The following is a 17,114-nucleotide window of genomic DNA, read 5'->3' as shown; positions in this document are numbered from 1 at the left end:
TAAAATTTTTATGTATTGCCTTATAAACAGGTCAATAATTCGTTTGTCAGGTCATACTTTCGTTAAGTCCTATTGTATATGTGAAAAACTTGTATAATTGTACATTATACAGGTTTTTCACATTTTACGGTAGTCTATTTTTTTTAATGGTTGTAAATGGAATGGTAACCCCGCCTGCGCTATCGGTATACACTGGCGGTGTACCAGTGTGGGATGATTGACAATGATGGAAGCAGGTCAGTTAGCCTATCGTGAAGAATTCCATAAGAAATAACCATGATGGTTTCCAGGGGGAACTGCGTGGAGGTCGACTTGATAGGGTACATTGCTAGCAATGGAGCTGTTAGATCCCATTACAAATAATCCCTTCCCCCCACGGTAGTGTATTGTATAATGTCCTCTTAGTCACCTTTTACAACACACTTCGTCACCACGTTGAATAATTGTAATAATGATTAAAATAAAACAGGTTTACACTTAGAATTAATTATATATTCTATTCTATTTTTAACCTATGAGGTCGTACTGCGGGCCAAGGTCTTTACCCTGTCCTTCCAAAACTTCCTTTTCAGCGCCATTTCAAACCAGACCCTTTTAAATATGTCTAGGTCGTTACGACATCGCTAACAAAATAATATAGGGGGGAAAGGGATTGTTAGTAATGGAGGCTGAAGATCCCATTGCTAGTAATATACCCAACCAGGTCGACCTCCTCGCGGTTCTCCCTGAAAACTATCATGGTTAATTCCTGATGAATTCATCATGATGGGCTAACTGGCCTGTTTTCATTCTCATCTATCACCCTTCACTGGTGCTCCGCCAGCGTATCCCGTTAGCGCGGGCGGGGTTACCATACCGTTTTCACCTATCAGGAAAAAAAAACAAAATAATATATATTAAGAAAATATAAGTAATTTATTTCACTACGTACTATTTAAATAGTACAGAAATGTTTAAATAAAAATAGATTGGCAATTAGATAGAACCACATAGAAATATATGTGCGCGCTATTATTAGCTTTGATACTGCGTCGCTAAATTAAGAAATGTTTTTCTTAACTAGTTAAATATTTTACTAAGGGTATAAATATATACTTTTTCTTTACCTAATTCTGCATTTTCGGCCAAAAAGTAGGTTTTCTATTCGATTGTATTTTCGTTATGTTTGTTACCTCATAACTCCATTAGTTGCAAACCGATTTGGATTTTTTTTTGTTTTTTTTTTTTGTGGGATATACATACAGATTATTCCGTACAGTATGTCAGTTCAGTAGTTTAGTTTTTAATCAAAATAATTGATAGGGAGGGGAGGGTTGTCCGTACCCACCCCAGAACTATCTGGCGCCCATCGTAGGATGTATGTCTGAGAGTACATATACACCTTTTGTAAAGGGCTAGTCTTAAATACGCCAACGATCGGATTCAAATTTCTTAGATATCTGGGCTAAGTGTGTTCCAAATTTTACCACAAAAGGAATAAAATTTAATCGGTAAATAAAATAATTTAATATTTTCATTAATATTTTCAATTAACTTTTACCCAATTGACTCAGTCTCGTTTCTAATAGCATTGTTGCAAATATATAATATATTATATATTTTGGTGTATATATATATATATATATATATATATATATATATATATATATATATATATATATATATATATATATATATATAGCACTCAGGGACAATATACCTTTCTAACAGTGAAAGAATTTCCAAAATCGGTAGTATTGGGAATTACTTCGAATATCTAAATTTACCACTTTATAATAATAGTATAGAAGTATAAATAGAATAGATAACAGTTATATGGTATATAACTAACACGAGAAAATTCGTTTATTACACAGTAGAATTGTATATCTTTTTGTGAATTACACGCTAGTTGCACGCATACAAATGTTAGTGAAATCAAACAAAATAATTCTAATCAATTAACCAAAGTGAAAACTTAATTTAACTTAACCAAATTAAATAGATAAAGTATTAACGCTCAATTGTCATCTATGCTTGTGCTTATTTTAACATCATTGAACGTGAAACTGCTATTCAGTGGTCCCATATCTTCCGTATTAGGGCATTGTTTTCTTTTATGCAACTGAGAATGGTAAACAAGCTGAGGGCCCATCTGATGGAAAGTGGTAACCGTCGCCTATAGACATGAACAGTACCATGGACATAATAGAGTATACTGTTTTGACTATGATACCTCCTATGCGTTGCCATTCCTGAGGATTCAGGTATTATTCCTCTGTACCCTGTAAATTCCAAACCCACCCATCAAACCGAAACACAGCCATGCACAAAACTGCTTCACGGTAGAATCACGAATGGGACAGAGGTGCCCAAGCAAACGACTTTTGTACAAAGTCTCCCTCTGGTAATTGTTCTTGATCTAAATATTAGAGCTAAATATGCCTTTATGCAAATAAAAGAATAATCAGGTAATCAAAATATCTAGATAGGAAGGAATTGTTAGTAATGGGGATTAATACTCCCATTGCTAGCAATATACCCTCTCAGGTCTACCTTCACGTACCCCCCTGGTAACCAACGTGCTGAACGTAATGAATACATCTGGAGTATTCATCATGATAGGCTAACTGATCTGCCTTTTCATTCTCACCTGTCATCCCTCTCTGGTGCCCCGCCTGTGTATACTGTTAACACCGATGGGGTTTTTTTTTAATAGATGTAAATGAAATAGTAACCCCACCCGCACTATCGGTATACACCGACGGGGCACCAGTGGATATGATAGGTGAGATTGAATGCAGGTCAGTTGGCCCATCATGATGAATTCGTAAAGAATTAACCATGATGGTTTCCAGGGGGAACTGCGTGGAGGTCGACCTGATAGGGTCAATTGCTAACAACGGGGCTATTAGACCTCATAACTAACCATCCCTTTCCCCCCACGCCGATGGGGTTACCATTCCTTTACCTTCTACTTATATATTTTGAATATTACCATTAAAATTTTACAAAAAAATTGCTTAATCTTAACGATGTTCTTATTTAATAAGTATGTTTTATCAAGTTTTTATATTTACAGGTTTCGATATATTAAAAAAAGCTATATAGTGTTTGTCCAAATGCCTCTACACACTGTTAGGGGATGAAAAAAAAAAGAAATAAAGGGCAGAGAGAGAGGACAATAGGGAAATAGGAGGCATCGTATTTTGTATGAGAATTGCCACTTTGAATACATTTCATAGATGGCGCATAGGTGATATTTACCGAGTCAGCTAGTTCCTTCATAATTTCCGAAACAAGCACACTTGAAGCTTGCCCAATTTCTTATAGCCTAAGACATCACAGCTTGGAAGTTAGACAAAGGTTAAAGCTATATGGCTTTTTAATGAAACTTGCTTTACAAAAATATGAGCGAAAATGTAATACAATACACCTGGGGTGATAGCTCTCAGTCAGCCGTTATAAAATTTCGTCAAAAAGCGATATACCTACAGAAGTCAGCAGCCGAATTTTATTTTGACAAATAAAGAATACAGAGATTCTTACGGATTTTAATAATAAAAGCAATAAAAAAGAAAAACTTTAATAATAATCTTAATCTATAAGGAACTAAGTGGTCATATATATTTACGCAACTGAATCATCCAATTCTATATACGAGTAAGTTATGTATTAAAATTATCAAACAGGAATCTCTATCGTAGTAATAGATTTTGCTTCCAAACTCAGTAGTACCTCTTGATAGTTGCCCACCTTCACTTTAACTGTTCTATTGAAGCAGTCTCTGAAACAAAAAATAAATATAACAGAGAGCAAACAAACATGCGGCTCATCTGATGGTAAGTGACTACTGCCGCCCATTAGCACCCACAACATCAACGCAGATGTGCTGCCGGCCTTTAAAAAAGGAATATGCCTTTTCTTGAATGTTACGATATCGTATCGGTTTGCAAATTCTGTTGCTTGAAGTTAATTCCAAAGTGTGATTGTGTGTGGAAAAAAGTATCTTGAAAAACGTATGGTGGAAGACCACTACTTAACCAGATGGTTGGGATGGAACTTTAGTTTACCAGAGGGAGACTTTGTACAAAAGTCGATTGCTTGGGTACCTCTGTCCTATTCGTGTTTCAACCGTGAAGCAGTTGTGTTTGCATGGCTGTGTTTCGGTTTGAAGGGTGGGATATAGCGTGAATTTACTGGGTACAGAGAAATAACACCTGAGTCCTCAGGAATGGCAACGCATGGGGGGTATCATGGGCGAAACAGTTATGTCTGTGTTCAGTTGTGTCTCTGTTATGTCCATGGTACTGCTCATGTCTATAGGCGACGGTTACCGCTTTCCTTCAGGTGGACCGTCAGCTTGCTTGCCATTCTAAATTGTATAAAAAAAAAAGTTTGTAGCTGTACGGTAGTGAAAATCAGCAGCAGGTATCATTATATATGCTTACGACTATAATCCCTAATTGAAAGAAAAGATTGTCAGTAAATGTTAATTCTCACTGCTAACAATATAGACTCTTTGATCAATCTACACACAGTCTTCCCTGAAAAGTATCGTGGTTATTTCCTAGTAAATTCGTCACATTGGGCCAACTGACTTAATCGTAACACCTTAACCTTTAGGAAAAGTATCATAAGCGATACAGTTCATGATACTGTTCATGTCTATAGACGACGGTTACCATTTTGCATCAGGTTGGTCTGTTAGCTTCTTTGCCATTTTAAGTTTCTTAAAAAAACTGTCTTACCTTCATGTACATCTATTACTACTTACTGGTGCAACGTCAGCGTATACACAGGTATAGTAAAGTAAGTATTCCACACTGGTCATACCATAAAGAAACCATAAAGCTTGAAGGAAATTAAGAGCTATGGTTCGTTTAGCAACTTAATGCTTCTGCATATCTAGTAGTATAGAACTATTTTGGTAACGCGCATTTGTTCAAGATGGTGAAAATTTTTTAAAGCCAACTTACTTGTTATAAACAATAGTAGTCACAGTATTATTTGGAGTAAGAAACGCTACATGAAGTAGCGACCGATAATAAAACGGTTTCGATTCCATAACCTCGACTCTTCTCGACCCTCTCGGTACAAACTTCGAGAAATGGCCCATCGCGTAGAACATTGGCTGCTTCAGAAATTCTCCGTTCTCCGTGTCTACTATGATAGGAGAGTCGACCATGTTGCCAGCCCAATTCGGTCCACCTTCCTTGTTTAAGCACAAATTCCAATCCAACCAGCTAACTAAGTTGTAATTGAGATCCTGGAAAAAATATTATGTTGAAATCGTACTATTTTTTTATATCACTAAAGTGGTAAACAAGATTACCGTAGCATATGAACGTCCGCAATACTAGGGGTATTACACGCATGTTGCCGACGTTAAAGAAACCTCTTTATACCTTTTTAAAGAATCCCATATTGTAGTATCTTGGAAAAATCTCAACAGCTCATTTCATAGCCTCTGCGTCCGTGAACTGTTATCACAAACGTGAAAATGTGTGGTGTGTGGATGGTTGTTTGTTACTCTTTAATGCAAAAATTACTGCACATATTTAAATAAAATTTTGTACACGGATTAATTATATCTCAACTTAATATATAGGGTACTTTATATAATATCTTACTAACGGCATGTCTGTCTTTTATGATGGATCTGTTGGACTTATGACACCTTATCTTTTTTTAAGATATTAATCAGATAATTGTTGGTGTGATTAACACAGAATAATTTGGTTGTTTGATTAGAAATGTTTTATTTAATTCCGCTACTATCCGTATATGTGTGACTGCTAACACCCGAAGATTGACCACCACTATTACTACACAGAAATTTCACAATCTTTCATATTAGTTATCGATTTCCGACTCCCATTTTGTTAATATAATATATATAATATAATATATTGGTCTTACTTGAAAGATATCATGGATGTAAGTATAAGCTCTTTGCCAAGATCCTAATATCACTTTCTGGATGTCCCACGGATAGTTACCTGTAAAGGAATTTACGAATTATTAAATAATTTTAGTGCTTTCCTAGGATATTTACCGCATTATTAATATACGATAATAAACTTCAAACGTACATGTTATTTTCGAAAAAACATAATTTGAAACTTAATATTTGAAAAAACTTCGGGTCTAAAGGAACTTCGGATCTGAAAAAACCTGGTCTCTTTATATAGTTTATTCTGATTGTGTTTTGTTGCAATTTCGATGATCGGACAGGTCCTTTCGGTTCCCTGTTTATTATACAACGCTACAACATCACACTATGAGTCACGACCATTTTCATTTATCTGGTACTTGGATTGAAAAGACTTCTCACTCTGTAGTGCTCAGAGCACTATCAATGATCCGGGCTACAGAAGCCCGAATCATTTCTCATAAAAACAGAATATTAGCCGTGACATCTGAATTTGTTTGGAGTTTTGTTTCAAGATTTCCTTATTTTACACTTCTTAAATTTATTATATTTTTCTCTTTTAATTATCTCTATAGAAATATTATATCTCCTGAATTTAATAGGCATCTGACGGTGAGGACGTAATATTATGACGTCAATCATGTTATTATTTACATTATCTTCATAATATGGGTAGTTTTGCCAGTAGTTGGTATGTTTGGCAGACGGGTTGGCGATCGCAGTTAGGCTTTTAGAAACATTTTGAGAGGGACGTTGCTGCCGATCCCTCTACCATTAAGTTCCTTTAGTCGCCTCTTACTACACCCACAAGAAAGGAAGGGGTGGCCTATCCTATGCCGAAACTGGTATTGTAATTAATAAAAGCAATTTTTTAATTATTTCTTTTTCTAAATACTACATACCTACACATGCTTCGGAAGATATAATAAATTTGTCTGGATAATGTTTTGCAATCAATGAAAACAATTCCGGAGGAGATAGCATGTCATAGTAAAAGTGTACTGCGATACCATCTATGTACTGCAAGGCTTGTGGGTGTTCTTTTATCATCTGAAACAAAATAATATTACTTGTCAAATAAAATAATATTTTAGTGATTTAGGTATTATTTTGCAAAAGACCATACGACGATGATGGCTCGTTTTCAAGTTGAAACACGTATCACTATATGTGCGTAGACTGAATAATGGTCGGAGATTGACAACTAATACGGAAGGTCATATAACATCTACTAATAATAATAGGCGACGGTTACCACTTTCATCAGGTGAGCCGTCAGCTTGTATGTCATTCTAAGTCGTATAAAAAAATTGATTTAAAAGAATCAGTATTCTACTATACTATTCCAGAGAGAGCGCTTTTATCAAAATAAAGACCAATGATAACGGGAAATCATTCATGATGGTGTGCCTTTTATATTGTACTATATTTATGACATTATTTACGACGCTCCGTAGTCCATTATTTAACTGTTTAATGCTTTATGTGTTGGTCAATATAACTTACATCATAAGCTGTACTAAGGAACGGTTCCAAGTGACAGAAAATAAGTGGATACCAATATCTATGTCAGTATCAACTTACTCCCTGCAACATATTTGAGATCATAAATCTAAAAGACGTTAAATATTACCAAACTGTAAAAATATGGTATAGTTATCCTTTGATCGTCTACTGCCAATATTTTCAGACCTCTGAATGTAGAATTTTGAATAGTTGGTCCCAAATACTCTGCTATCCATTTGCCCTAAAAGAGAATACACAATTATTATATCGACTAAGGTTCAACACAATTTGTTACTCTAGATGTATTTACAATTATATAATTTATACTGTGACGTAATAAGTCGTAATAAATTTAGCCATGTAGGTCCCGGCATAGAATAGGCCACCCATTCCTTTCCCATAGGTGTCGTAAGAGGCCACTAAGGGAGCTTATAATGGAGGGATGGGCAGCAGCATCCCTCTTAAAACATCATCAAAAGCCAAACTGCTGTTGCCAACATGTCTGCTAAGCGTGGCAACTACAGGCAAACTCCTTTATGGAGGAGGCTATGTTCAATAGTAGATAGTTGATGGCTAATACAATAATGTCGTTATTAGAAAGAACTTTCATGTTTTAAAATATTTTATGTTTAATAAAAGGTAAAATTCGCCGTGTGTGCTCCGGTATAGAATAGGCTACCCTTCCCTTTCCCGTGGGTGTCGTAAAAGCGACTAAAGAAGGGCGAGGGATGGGCAGCAGCGCCCCTCTTAAAACATCTCTAAAAGCCTAACTGCGGTTGCTAAACCGTCTGCAAGCGTGGCAACTACTGGCAAAACTCCCTTTATGGGGAAAGCGTACGTCCAGCAGTGGACAGCTAACGGCTGAAATAATAATAATAATAGACAAGTTGAAATCTAAATAATCAACATCTTTTTATGGAAGTGTTTACCAGTGGATGTGAACATTCTTCTTATAGAAACATGGGTTGAAAGATCATAAAATGCCCAAATAGGTTACCATGGTTATTTTTTTCTTTTCATGCATGCTTGCGTTCTTTCTTTCATTCATTTCAGCTTTCATTCTATTGATTCATCTGAACTTTTAAAATGTTACCATATTCTTCGCGGTCCAACCGAGAGAATTGAATTTTACAATAAGAAAGTCGCCATTGACCGGCTCGTTTGTAGTAGTGATCCCCCAAATAGGAATGCCAGCTTCTGTGTACTTTTGTACGAACCTAAAAATTACATAATTTTAAGAATATACATCAAATAAAACTATTAAATAATGTTCATGTAAATCACAATTTCTAAAAAAAAATAAGATAAGTAAATTATATTGAATTTGTATTAATTTTTTTTTTATTTAATTTATAAGTATAAATGGCAGATAAAAGCAGTTTGCTTGCATGCGGTGGTTTAATTCAAAGGATTAGATAGGTAGTGAAATTATTAATATGATCTTCATACAATAAGAAATGGTCTTTATGTTGGAAACATTCCTTCCAAAGTTGGAAACATTTTTTACGTAAATGTCCATAATTTTTTTTACATTGCAAACATCCACAGTTTTCTTTTTCATAAAATAATAATTAAATGTCATCTACGTTAATATTTAATTATTTAACTCTTTATTGCACCACAAACATAAAAATATACTATTAGAAAATTTAAGTGAAATACCATATACTAGCATAAAGTAAAAATTAACTATGATGGTTAAAAATGTTATTAACCAATGCACCGTCATTTACTTTCTCTGTTAAGCGTAACGGTTGACTGGTAGAGAATGCCATTAGGTATTAAGTCCGTCCTGTAGACATATTTTAAAGTATGTAAAAGTATAAATAAATAAATAAATGGTTTCCAGAGGAACTGCTTTTAAGGTCGATCTGAAAAAATGTACTAATAACAATGGAGACTAAACATCCTTTCCCTCTCAGCATCCATGATTTACAATCTTATATTTAAAAATAAATGTGGTTTGTACTGGTGTGAAACTCACTTCAAATGATAATCAGCATATGTTTGATAATATTGTGGTAGCAGGTGACTTGGTCCTACTAGTGCATGATTCGTCTTCATCCATCCCGGTGGGGACCATGTGGTCCCTAAAACGTAGATAGGAGCACGTGATTCTTGTTTTATAGCTTTCAGCATCGGAATCTAAATGAAAATCTATCTTTAATATATGTGTACTAAGTCAATACACATTTAGGGAGACTTTGTACAAAAGTCATTTGTACAAAGTCTCCCTACTTGGGCACCTCTGTCCCATTCGTGTTTCTACCTTGAAGCAGTTGTGTTTGCAGCTCTGTGTTTTGGTTTAAAGGGTGAGATATGGTAGTGAATTTACTGAGTACAGAGGAATAATGATACCTGAGTCCTCAGAAACGCAACGCATGGGGGATATCATGGGCGAAAAAGTATACTCTGTTATGTTCATGGTACTGCTCATGTCTATAGGCAACGGTTATTACTTTCCATCAAGTGGGCCGTCAGCTTGTTTGCCATTCTAAGTTGCACAAAAAAACATATTTTTACGGTTTCCGTAACACAGTAGGCACATTGTTTTGCGTAACGTGATCCTAGATTCGAGTCTCGGTCAGGCCAATTTAAAATTTTTTTTTTTTTGTAATTAACACAGGTCTGGATGTTCTGGATTGTGTCCACAGATATTCATTGCATGATTTTACATAATATAGGGCATCCCAGCCTTAGGAGCTGTTAGTGTAATTGTGTGACAATTACTATATTTTTTATGCTACTGAGGTGCCAACAAGCATACGGCCCACCTAATGGTAAACGGTTACCATAACCTATGAACGCCTGCAATACGCGCCCGTTTATATATAAATATTCCTATAATTTATAAATTGAACTTTATCAGATTCAAGAATACTACCTTACCTTGTATTCATAATCTTCACTAGTTAAATTGAAATGCGTGAGGTTCGCGTCATACTCGGGAACGTCATTATAAGCGTATGGATGTGTGGAAAAGTCACAACCACCTATAGGCACCCTCACCATGTTGTACTCAATACCAGAAGTGCCGAAATACGATCTGTAACATAAATATTACATATATACATAAATAAATATACATACATAAATATTCATAACTACAGTGAAATTATATACAGTGATTATTATATAGCATTATAAAGGCGATAAATACACCATAATACACAGGAATAGCAACATATGAGGAGAACCATGGATGGCACAGTACATTCTGTTATGTCCATGGTTCTTATCTATAGGCGATGGTTTTTAAAAGGATGATAATGGAATGCTAATCCCGCCTGTGCTTATGATATACAGTAGCGGAGCACCAGTGAGGATGAAACAGCTTAATTAACCCATTGCAACGAATTCAACAATAAATCAATCACATTAGTTTGAATAAGCGCGAATAAGACACTGGATTTGCTAATTCCCGTTACTAACAATCCCTTCTCCTTCTAAAGCGACGGTTATTGCTTTCAGGTCAGATTATCCTTCATTGGAAACCATCGGAGTTCATTCTTATTGCATCAACTGAGGTAACAGTGGAAGAGAGAATACGAGTATGTAAGCATAAAAATGCTCCTTTACTAACGCCTCGTCAGCGAATACCACCGATGTATACTCATTCTTACTTTTACAACAATATTTCACGCGTACCACTTAATATATATATATATATATATATATATATATATATATATGATGGTAAGTTATTATCGTTGCCCGTGAGCATCCGCACCACCGGAGGAATATACCCTTTTTTCAAGATTATGATGTCGTCTCGATTCAAATCTAATTGTAATTAAATTATCTAAATAAATATAATTTTCACAAACTAAATAATACTTAATGAGGTTCTGTCTCAGCCGAGGATCGGTCAAGTTTTTCCAATTGATCGCAGCAGCGTCAGTGACCGCACCGCCAAAACCTTCTATTCGTTGAAAAACCTTCCCAGTATTCACTGTTAATGTGGTTATCCTTACGCCTGGAAGAAAATATAAATACAATTATTTAATCATCATCATCATGTGACGATTGATCGTCACCGCATCATATCTCTGTAAAAGTACAGTGGATATACAATAGATCGATTCTCAAGTGCCATTACTTTAAAATGCATGAGGAGAAAAACTCAAAACAAACCATTTATTAATAGAAAAGAATTATTAGTAATGGGTGAACACTTATTCCTACTAATTAATAGTTCCATTAATGTCATAGATTACTGCAATAGAGGATGCATTGAGATATTTATGGCGAATAAGCAGGATGTACTACTCACCCGACTTTATACTCACCTGTCATAACTGCATATGCATTTAACTATGCATTTAACAATAATGTTTATTTATATTATACTTACTTTCATTGTGGCTTAATAAGCTATCTTCATTAGGCCCTAATAATCCAGTTGTTTTCCTGAATCTAGCACCAGCCTGAAATAAGTACGTACGGTAAAGATTTCTGTATATAAAATAAAAAAAAAATTTAGTGTTGACATATACAAAAGTGACTATATATTATAATATTACCGTCAAATTTAATACTAGCTTTTTCCTGCTTCTTCTTATGCGTTGATTTCAGAAGTAGGAAACTCAATAAAAAAAATCAATTTTCTAGATATACCAGATTCTAAGTTAGACCCTCAGAAACACTACTGTGAAAACCGTATCCAATTTAGTGCAGTAGTTTTAGCGTGGAACAAATATATAGACAGACAGACATCACTAAATTTTTTTGTCACTATTGGTCTTTTTTTATACCACTGAGGTGGCAAACAAGCATACGTCCCACCTGATGGTAAGTGGTTACCGTAGCCTATGAACATCTGCAATACCAGAGGTATTTTTTTTATGTGTGATAATGGAGTGGTACCCCACCCGCGCTACTGGTATACATGGGGCACACTAAAAGTTTTGCACTTCTAGCTAATTGGAACTATTTGAATTTTGAATGCTATATTTTTTGAAACGTTGCAACCTTCTTAGTAATAAAAAACAACAATTGGCGGGAAATCATTTGTCAATTGTTTTTTATCACACATCAAAGTTCTACGTACGCAACGAAAATGGAATTAAGTCGAAAAGATTTTAGAGAGATGATTTTTTATGATTTTAAAAGTTCTCTCTCTCTCTGCAAGACTGTGCTGCTCGTCTTCAAAATGCTTTTGAGAGAGAAGCACTTTGTTTGAGCACCGTGAGGAGATGGTATGCTGAATTTGAGAGAGGTCGAGTTTCTTTACATGACGAATTTCGTGAAGGGCGGCCTTCAACTGCCGTCAACGAAAATAATGTGGCTACTGTTAAGCGGCTAATTGAAGAAAACCCGCAGATTATCTATGAGGCAATTCGAGAACTATTGGGGATTGGTATGAGTCAAATTCAGAAAATTTTACACGAAGAATTGAGAGTTCGGAAACTTTGTTGTCTTTGGATCCCTCATGAACTGACAGCGGAGCAGAAGCGGGCTCGAGTGGAATGGTGCTTACAGATGCTATTAAAGTACGACCACGGACATTCTAATGCTGTTTATGACATTGTCACAAGAGACGAAACGTGGATTTACTATTTTGAACCCGAAAAAAAACAGCAGTCTTGTGTATGGGTGTTTGAAAATGAGAACAGGCCAACAAAAGTCAAGCAGGCGAGAAACATTGGTAAAAAAATTATCGCGTTTTTTTTCTCAGCTACGGGTCCCATCTGTACAATTCCACTTGAAGATCAAAAGAGTGTTAATGCCGAGTGGTATTCTATTATTTGTTTACCCAGTGTATTAGAAAAGGTAAGCGAAAAACGACCAAAAAGCCGCATCCTCCTACATCATGACAATGTTTCTTCACACACGGCCAACAAAACAAAGTCATTTTTAGCTTCCGAAAAAGTACAACTCGTCACCCATCCTGCATATAGCTCCGACCTAGCACCCTGTGATTTCTGTTTTTTCCCCAAAATTAAAGATTTGATGAGAGGTTTCACTTTTACCAACTCCGAAGAAGCAGTGATAGTGTTCAATCAGCACGTAGAAAACATGCCTTCAGATCTGTGGTCCTCCTGTTTTAAAAAATGGTTCGATCGCATGAAAAAATGTTTAAAATGTAAAGAAGAGTATTTTGAAAAGCAATAAACATAATATTTTGGTTATAACATGTTGTTTTTTTAAGTTACGCAAAACTTATAGTGTGACCTACGTACACCGGCGGGACACCAGTGAAGGATGATAGGTGAGGATAAAGTAGGTCAGTTAGCCCATCGTGACGAACTCAACAAGAATTGTTCACGATGGTTTCCAGGGGGAACCACGTGAAGGTCGACCTAATAGGGCATATTGTTAGCAATGGAAATGTCAAACTCCATTGTTAACAATCCCTTTCCCCCCAATACCAGAGATATTACACGCGCGTTGCCGACCCTATTGGTCTTGTTAAAAACCCCTTATATTATTTTTTCTTAAATATCTTCCACGCACTTAAGGGTAGTTATTATTTTGAGTTTCTTTTTTTATTGCACGTCAAACAACTGTACTCTAATGCTTTTGGCGCTTATCAAATGTAAAGCGCTCCATTGTATCCATTCCACCCAACATCTGTTTATACAGATATAAATAGTCTTTTTGTTTCTTCGTCTTCTTCTTCTATCTTGAATTCAAGATGGGTTATCATCTTATTTGCTATTACATTTAAATTGCATAAAAAACTATCAAAATTATCGAAAAAGTAAGATTACCAAAAAACTTAATTTTTTTGTATATATTTTATAGTAAACAAATATGAATGTATGTAAAGAGATATTTTATGTTTATGTATATGTGTATATGTATTATTGTATACAGATATGTATGTATTTTGATTTTAATTATATGAGTCACTTTATATATACTCGTATGTTAACGTATTTATTATTTCTTAATAGAAACATCTATAATGTCTCCTCCTATTATTGTACGCACACTGCCCGCTGGTAATTAATGCTCCTTTCCACTCAGGGTTTGCTGGAAGAGAACTCTTACAGAATTAAGCTCGCCTGTTGTACATCTTTATTTCATATATATTGTATGTTTGTATTTTTTGTGTACAATAAAGAATAAATAAATAAATGTATAAGACGAACTTAATGTTCAGCATTTCCTCTCAATTAATCTTTAGTAGTAATTAAAGTCGAAGAATCTTACCTCAGATGATGTATACGCGATATAAGTACCTTCTCTAGGTATACTTCTTACGATTTCATCGCAATAAGTGGAATTGCATACACACACTATCGACTGTCCCTTTATCTGGCGGGCTGCGCATGGATTTTCTGTAAAATTTAGGTGAAAAGAAATTACATTATCAACATAATAAATAGACCTCAGCGGTATCATTATGCACGAGTCGCAGGATATACTGTGCCACTATCTATCTATCCTATTTAATAGCTGCACTCTTGTCGATGGAGCTCCTGCCACTTACGATTTTCTGCGAGTCTCTTCACCTCTTGATAGGACACGACACCAACTCCTTCCTTGATCTGTCTGATGTAACTACGTCTCGGACTCCCTCTTCCCCTCCTTCTTTTTATCTTACCTTCTATTATAATGTTCATAAGTTCGTCGTGTCGTATCAAGTGTCCCAACATTTTCCCCCTTCTGTCCTCAATATTTCGTATAATTTGTCTCTTTTCCTTAACCCTAAGCAGGACCTTCTCATTAATAATTCGAACTGTGTCACTAAGCACATTTAATTCTAATTTCTATTTATATTGTTTTTAGGATAATAGTCTAAAAAAGGAAGACAAAAAGGGGTAATACCTCCCAGAAATTACTTCAAAAAGCCGCTGATGCTGTTATAAAAGACGGTCGAAAAATTAAAACCAGTAGCACGTGAACTAGAAATATGTCACACAGCGTTACAAAGATATGTGAAAAAACTACAGTTTGGGCAAACTCCTACATTTAGGTATATCCGTAAGTTGGTGTTTAATGCTGAAGAGGAGGAAAGAGGAGAGATCGCTGGTAAAAGGGACGCTAGTCTCCATCGCTGGCAACATACCCCAATTTTTTTGTAATGGATGATAATGGAATTGTTACCCCGCCTGCGATATCGGTATACACTCACGGGACACCAACGAAAGAAGATTTATAAGGATGAAAAAGTAGGTCAATTAGCCCATTCGACGAATTCAAAGCTAAATTAGTCACGATAGTTGCCAGAGGGGACCGCGTGGAGGTCCACCTGATAGGGTATATTGATAGCAATGGGGACTAACCTCCCCATTATTAACAATCCCTTCCCCCCGACACTATTAAGTCGACCGCCCGCAGTCCATTCTAGAAACAATTGTAGTTCATTACTTCTAAATACGTCAGATGGGCTATCTGATCTGGCTCCCTCCAGATTATTTCATCCCTCACCGGTGTCCCTTCATTGTATACCGTCAGCAATAGCGAATGCACTATGCCATCTTCATCTATTAAAAAACCATGCATAAATAAACGTTAAATATAACTATGAAAACATTCTCTTACCAGAGTATATACCGTTTATCCACAGCGATATCAGTATAAATATAACTACGTAATTGAATAACGACATTGTGATCCAGTGTAAAGTTCACAAACACTCGGCATAGCGGCGAGTCGACGACTGGGATCATTTACTGTCTCAGACATTTCCTACACGGTGTGTTCCCAACTCGTTAGCTTATCATTCGGACGATAATTATAGCAAAATTTAAATGAACATTCATCATCATCTGCATTACCGGAATATGTTCACCAACCAGGATAAAATGTAGCTTATATTCTTCTCCATCTTTTATCGTACGTGCATCTATTTCCATAGTGATTGGTTCAGCCGATACGGCGCTATGAGGTAACAAACAAACTCTCTTTCACATTTGTAATATTAGTAAAGATAGTATAAACTACCTATTAGCAAATTAGTCTGAACAGTAGTCAAAATTATCTATTATCGCGTTGAATTCTTTACAGGGTAGGACGAGAAAATAAGTTACCAAAACCCTCTATCATTACCATACCAGTTTCATGACTCATCTCATGGATACAAGTCAGTTAAAAAAACTCATCTCAAAAACTATTGACAGGATTTGAGTGAAATTTGATATACAGTTATTTTTTTATACTACTTAGTAACAAACAAGCATACGGCCTGTCTAATAGTAACGGGGTTACCATAATCTATGAACGATCAAGGATATCACACGCGCATTTTCGACCCTTAAACAACCTTAACACTCTCTTTTTGAAGAACCCCATGCTGTAGTCTCTAAATAAAGCCTTAGCAGGAAGTTTATTCTATAACCTGGGCGTTCGCGGGAGGAAGCTCCTCTGAAACCGCAATGTGCGTGACCATTCTGATTGTAAGATGTCAGGATGGATTCTCTGCCAATGACGAGCGATGCAGTAATGAAAAGTGGTTGTAGACATCATATTCAAGAGTTCTTCAGAACAGAATCCGTTATATAGGCGGCAAAAGATACCAAGAGAAACAAAGTCTTGCCTTAAATTAGGAGACTCGATACCGCCTGTTAATTTTTAATCGTTGACAACTTGCATAACACGCCTTTGGATCAAATCAAAATTACTACGCTGGTATCCAAGTCCACAAGTGAAAACAATACTCCATATGGGGTCAGATTTGTTAGTTATATTCTAACTTAGCATATATGATACTTTAGATTTTGATTCACGCGGGCAAACCCAAGGA

General features: G+C 35.7%; 1 protein-coding gene across 1 annotated transcript; it reads right to left on the bottom strand.

The window, feature by feature from the left end:
* Positions 1–3,549: 3,549 nt before the first annotated feature.
* On the bottom strand, positions 3,550–16,053 carry LOC113518620 (lysosomal acid glucosylceramidase-like). The gene is made up of 12 exons (XM_052896034.1): positions 15,914–16,053; positions 14,579–14,706; positions 11,775–11,847; positions 11,258–11,396; positions 10,310–10,466; positions 9,405–9,565; positions 8,514–8,637; positions 7,548–7,661; positions 6,817–6,964; positions 5,902–5,981; positions 4,959–5,248; positions 3,550–3,766 (listed from the first exon to the last, which is right to left on the bottom strand). The coding sequence occupies exons 1-12, from the start codon at positions 15,978–15,980 to the stop codon at positions 3,664–3,666; spliced, it is 1,584 nt and encodes a 527-aa protein (XP_052751994.1). The 5' UTR covers positions 15,981–16,053; the 3' UTR covers positions 3,550–3,663.
* Positions 16,054–17,114: the final 1,061 nt, after the last annotated feature.

The sequence above is a fragment of the Galleria mellonella genome, unplaced genomic scaffold (assembly GCF_026898425.1).
Source record: "Galleria mellonella isolate WM207_F2 unplaced genomic scaffold, CSIRO_AGI_GalMel_v1 utg312, whole genome shotgun sequence".
NCBI classification, from domain to species: Eukaryota; Metazoa; Arthropoda; class Insecta; order Lepidoptera; family Pyralidae; genus Galleria; species Galleria mellonella.
This window is presented reverse-complemented; position numbering and strand designations above follow the sequence as displayed.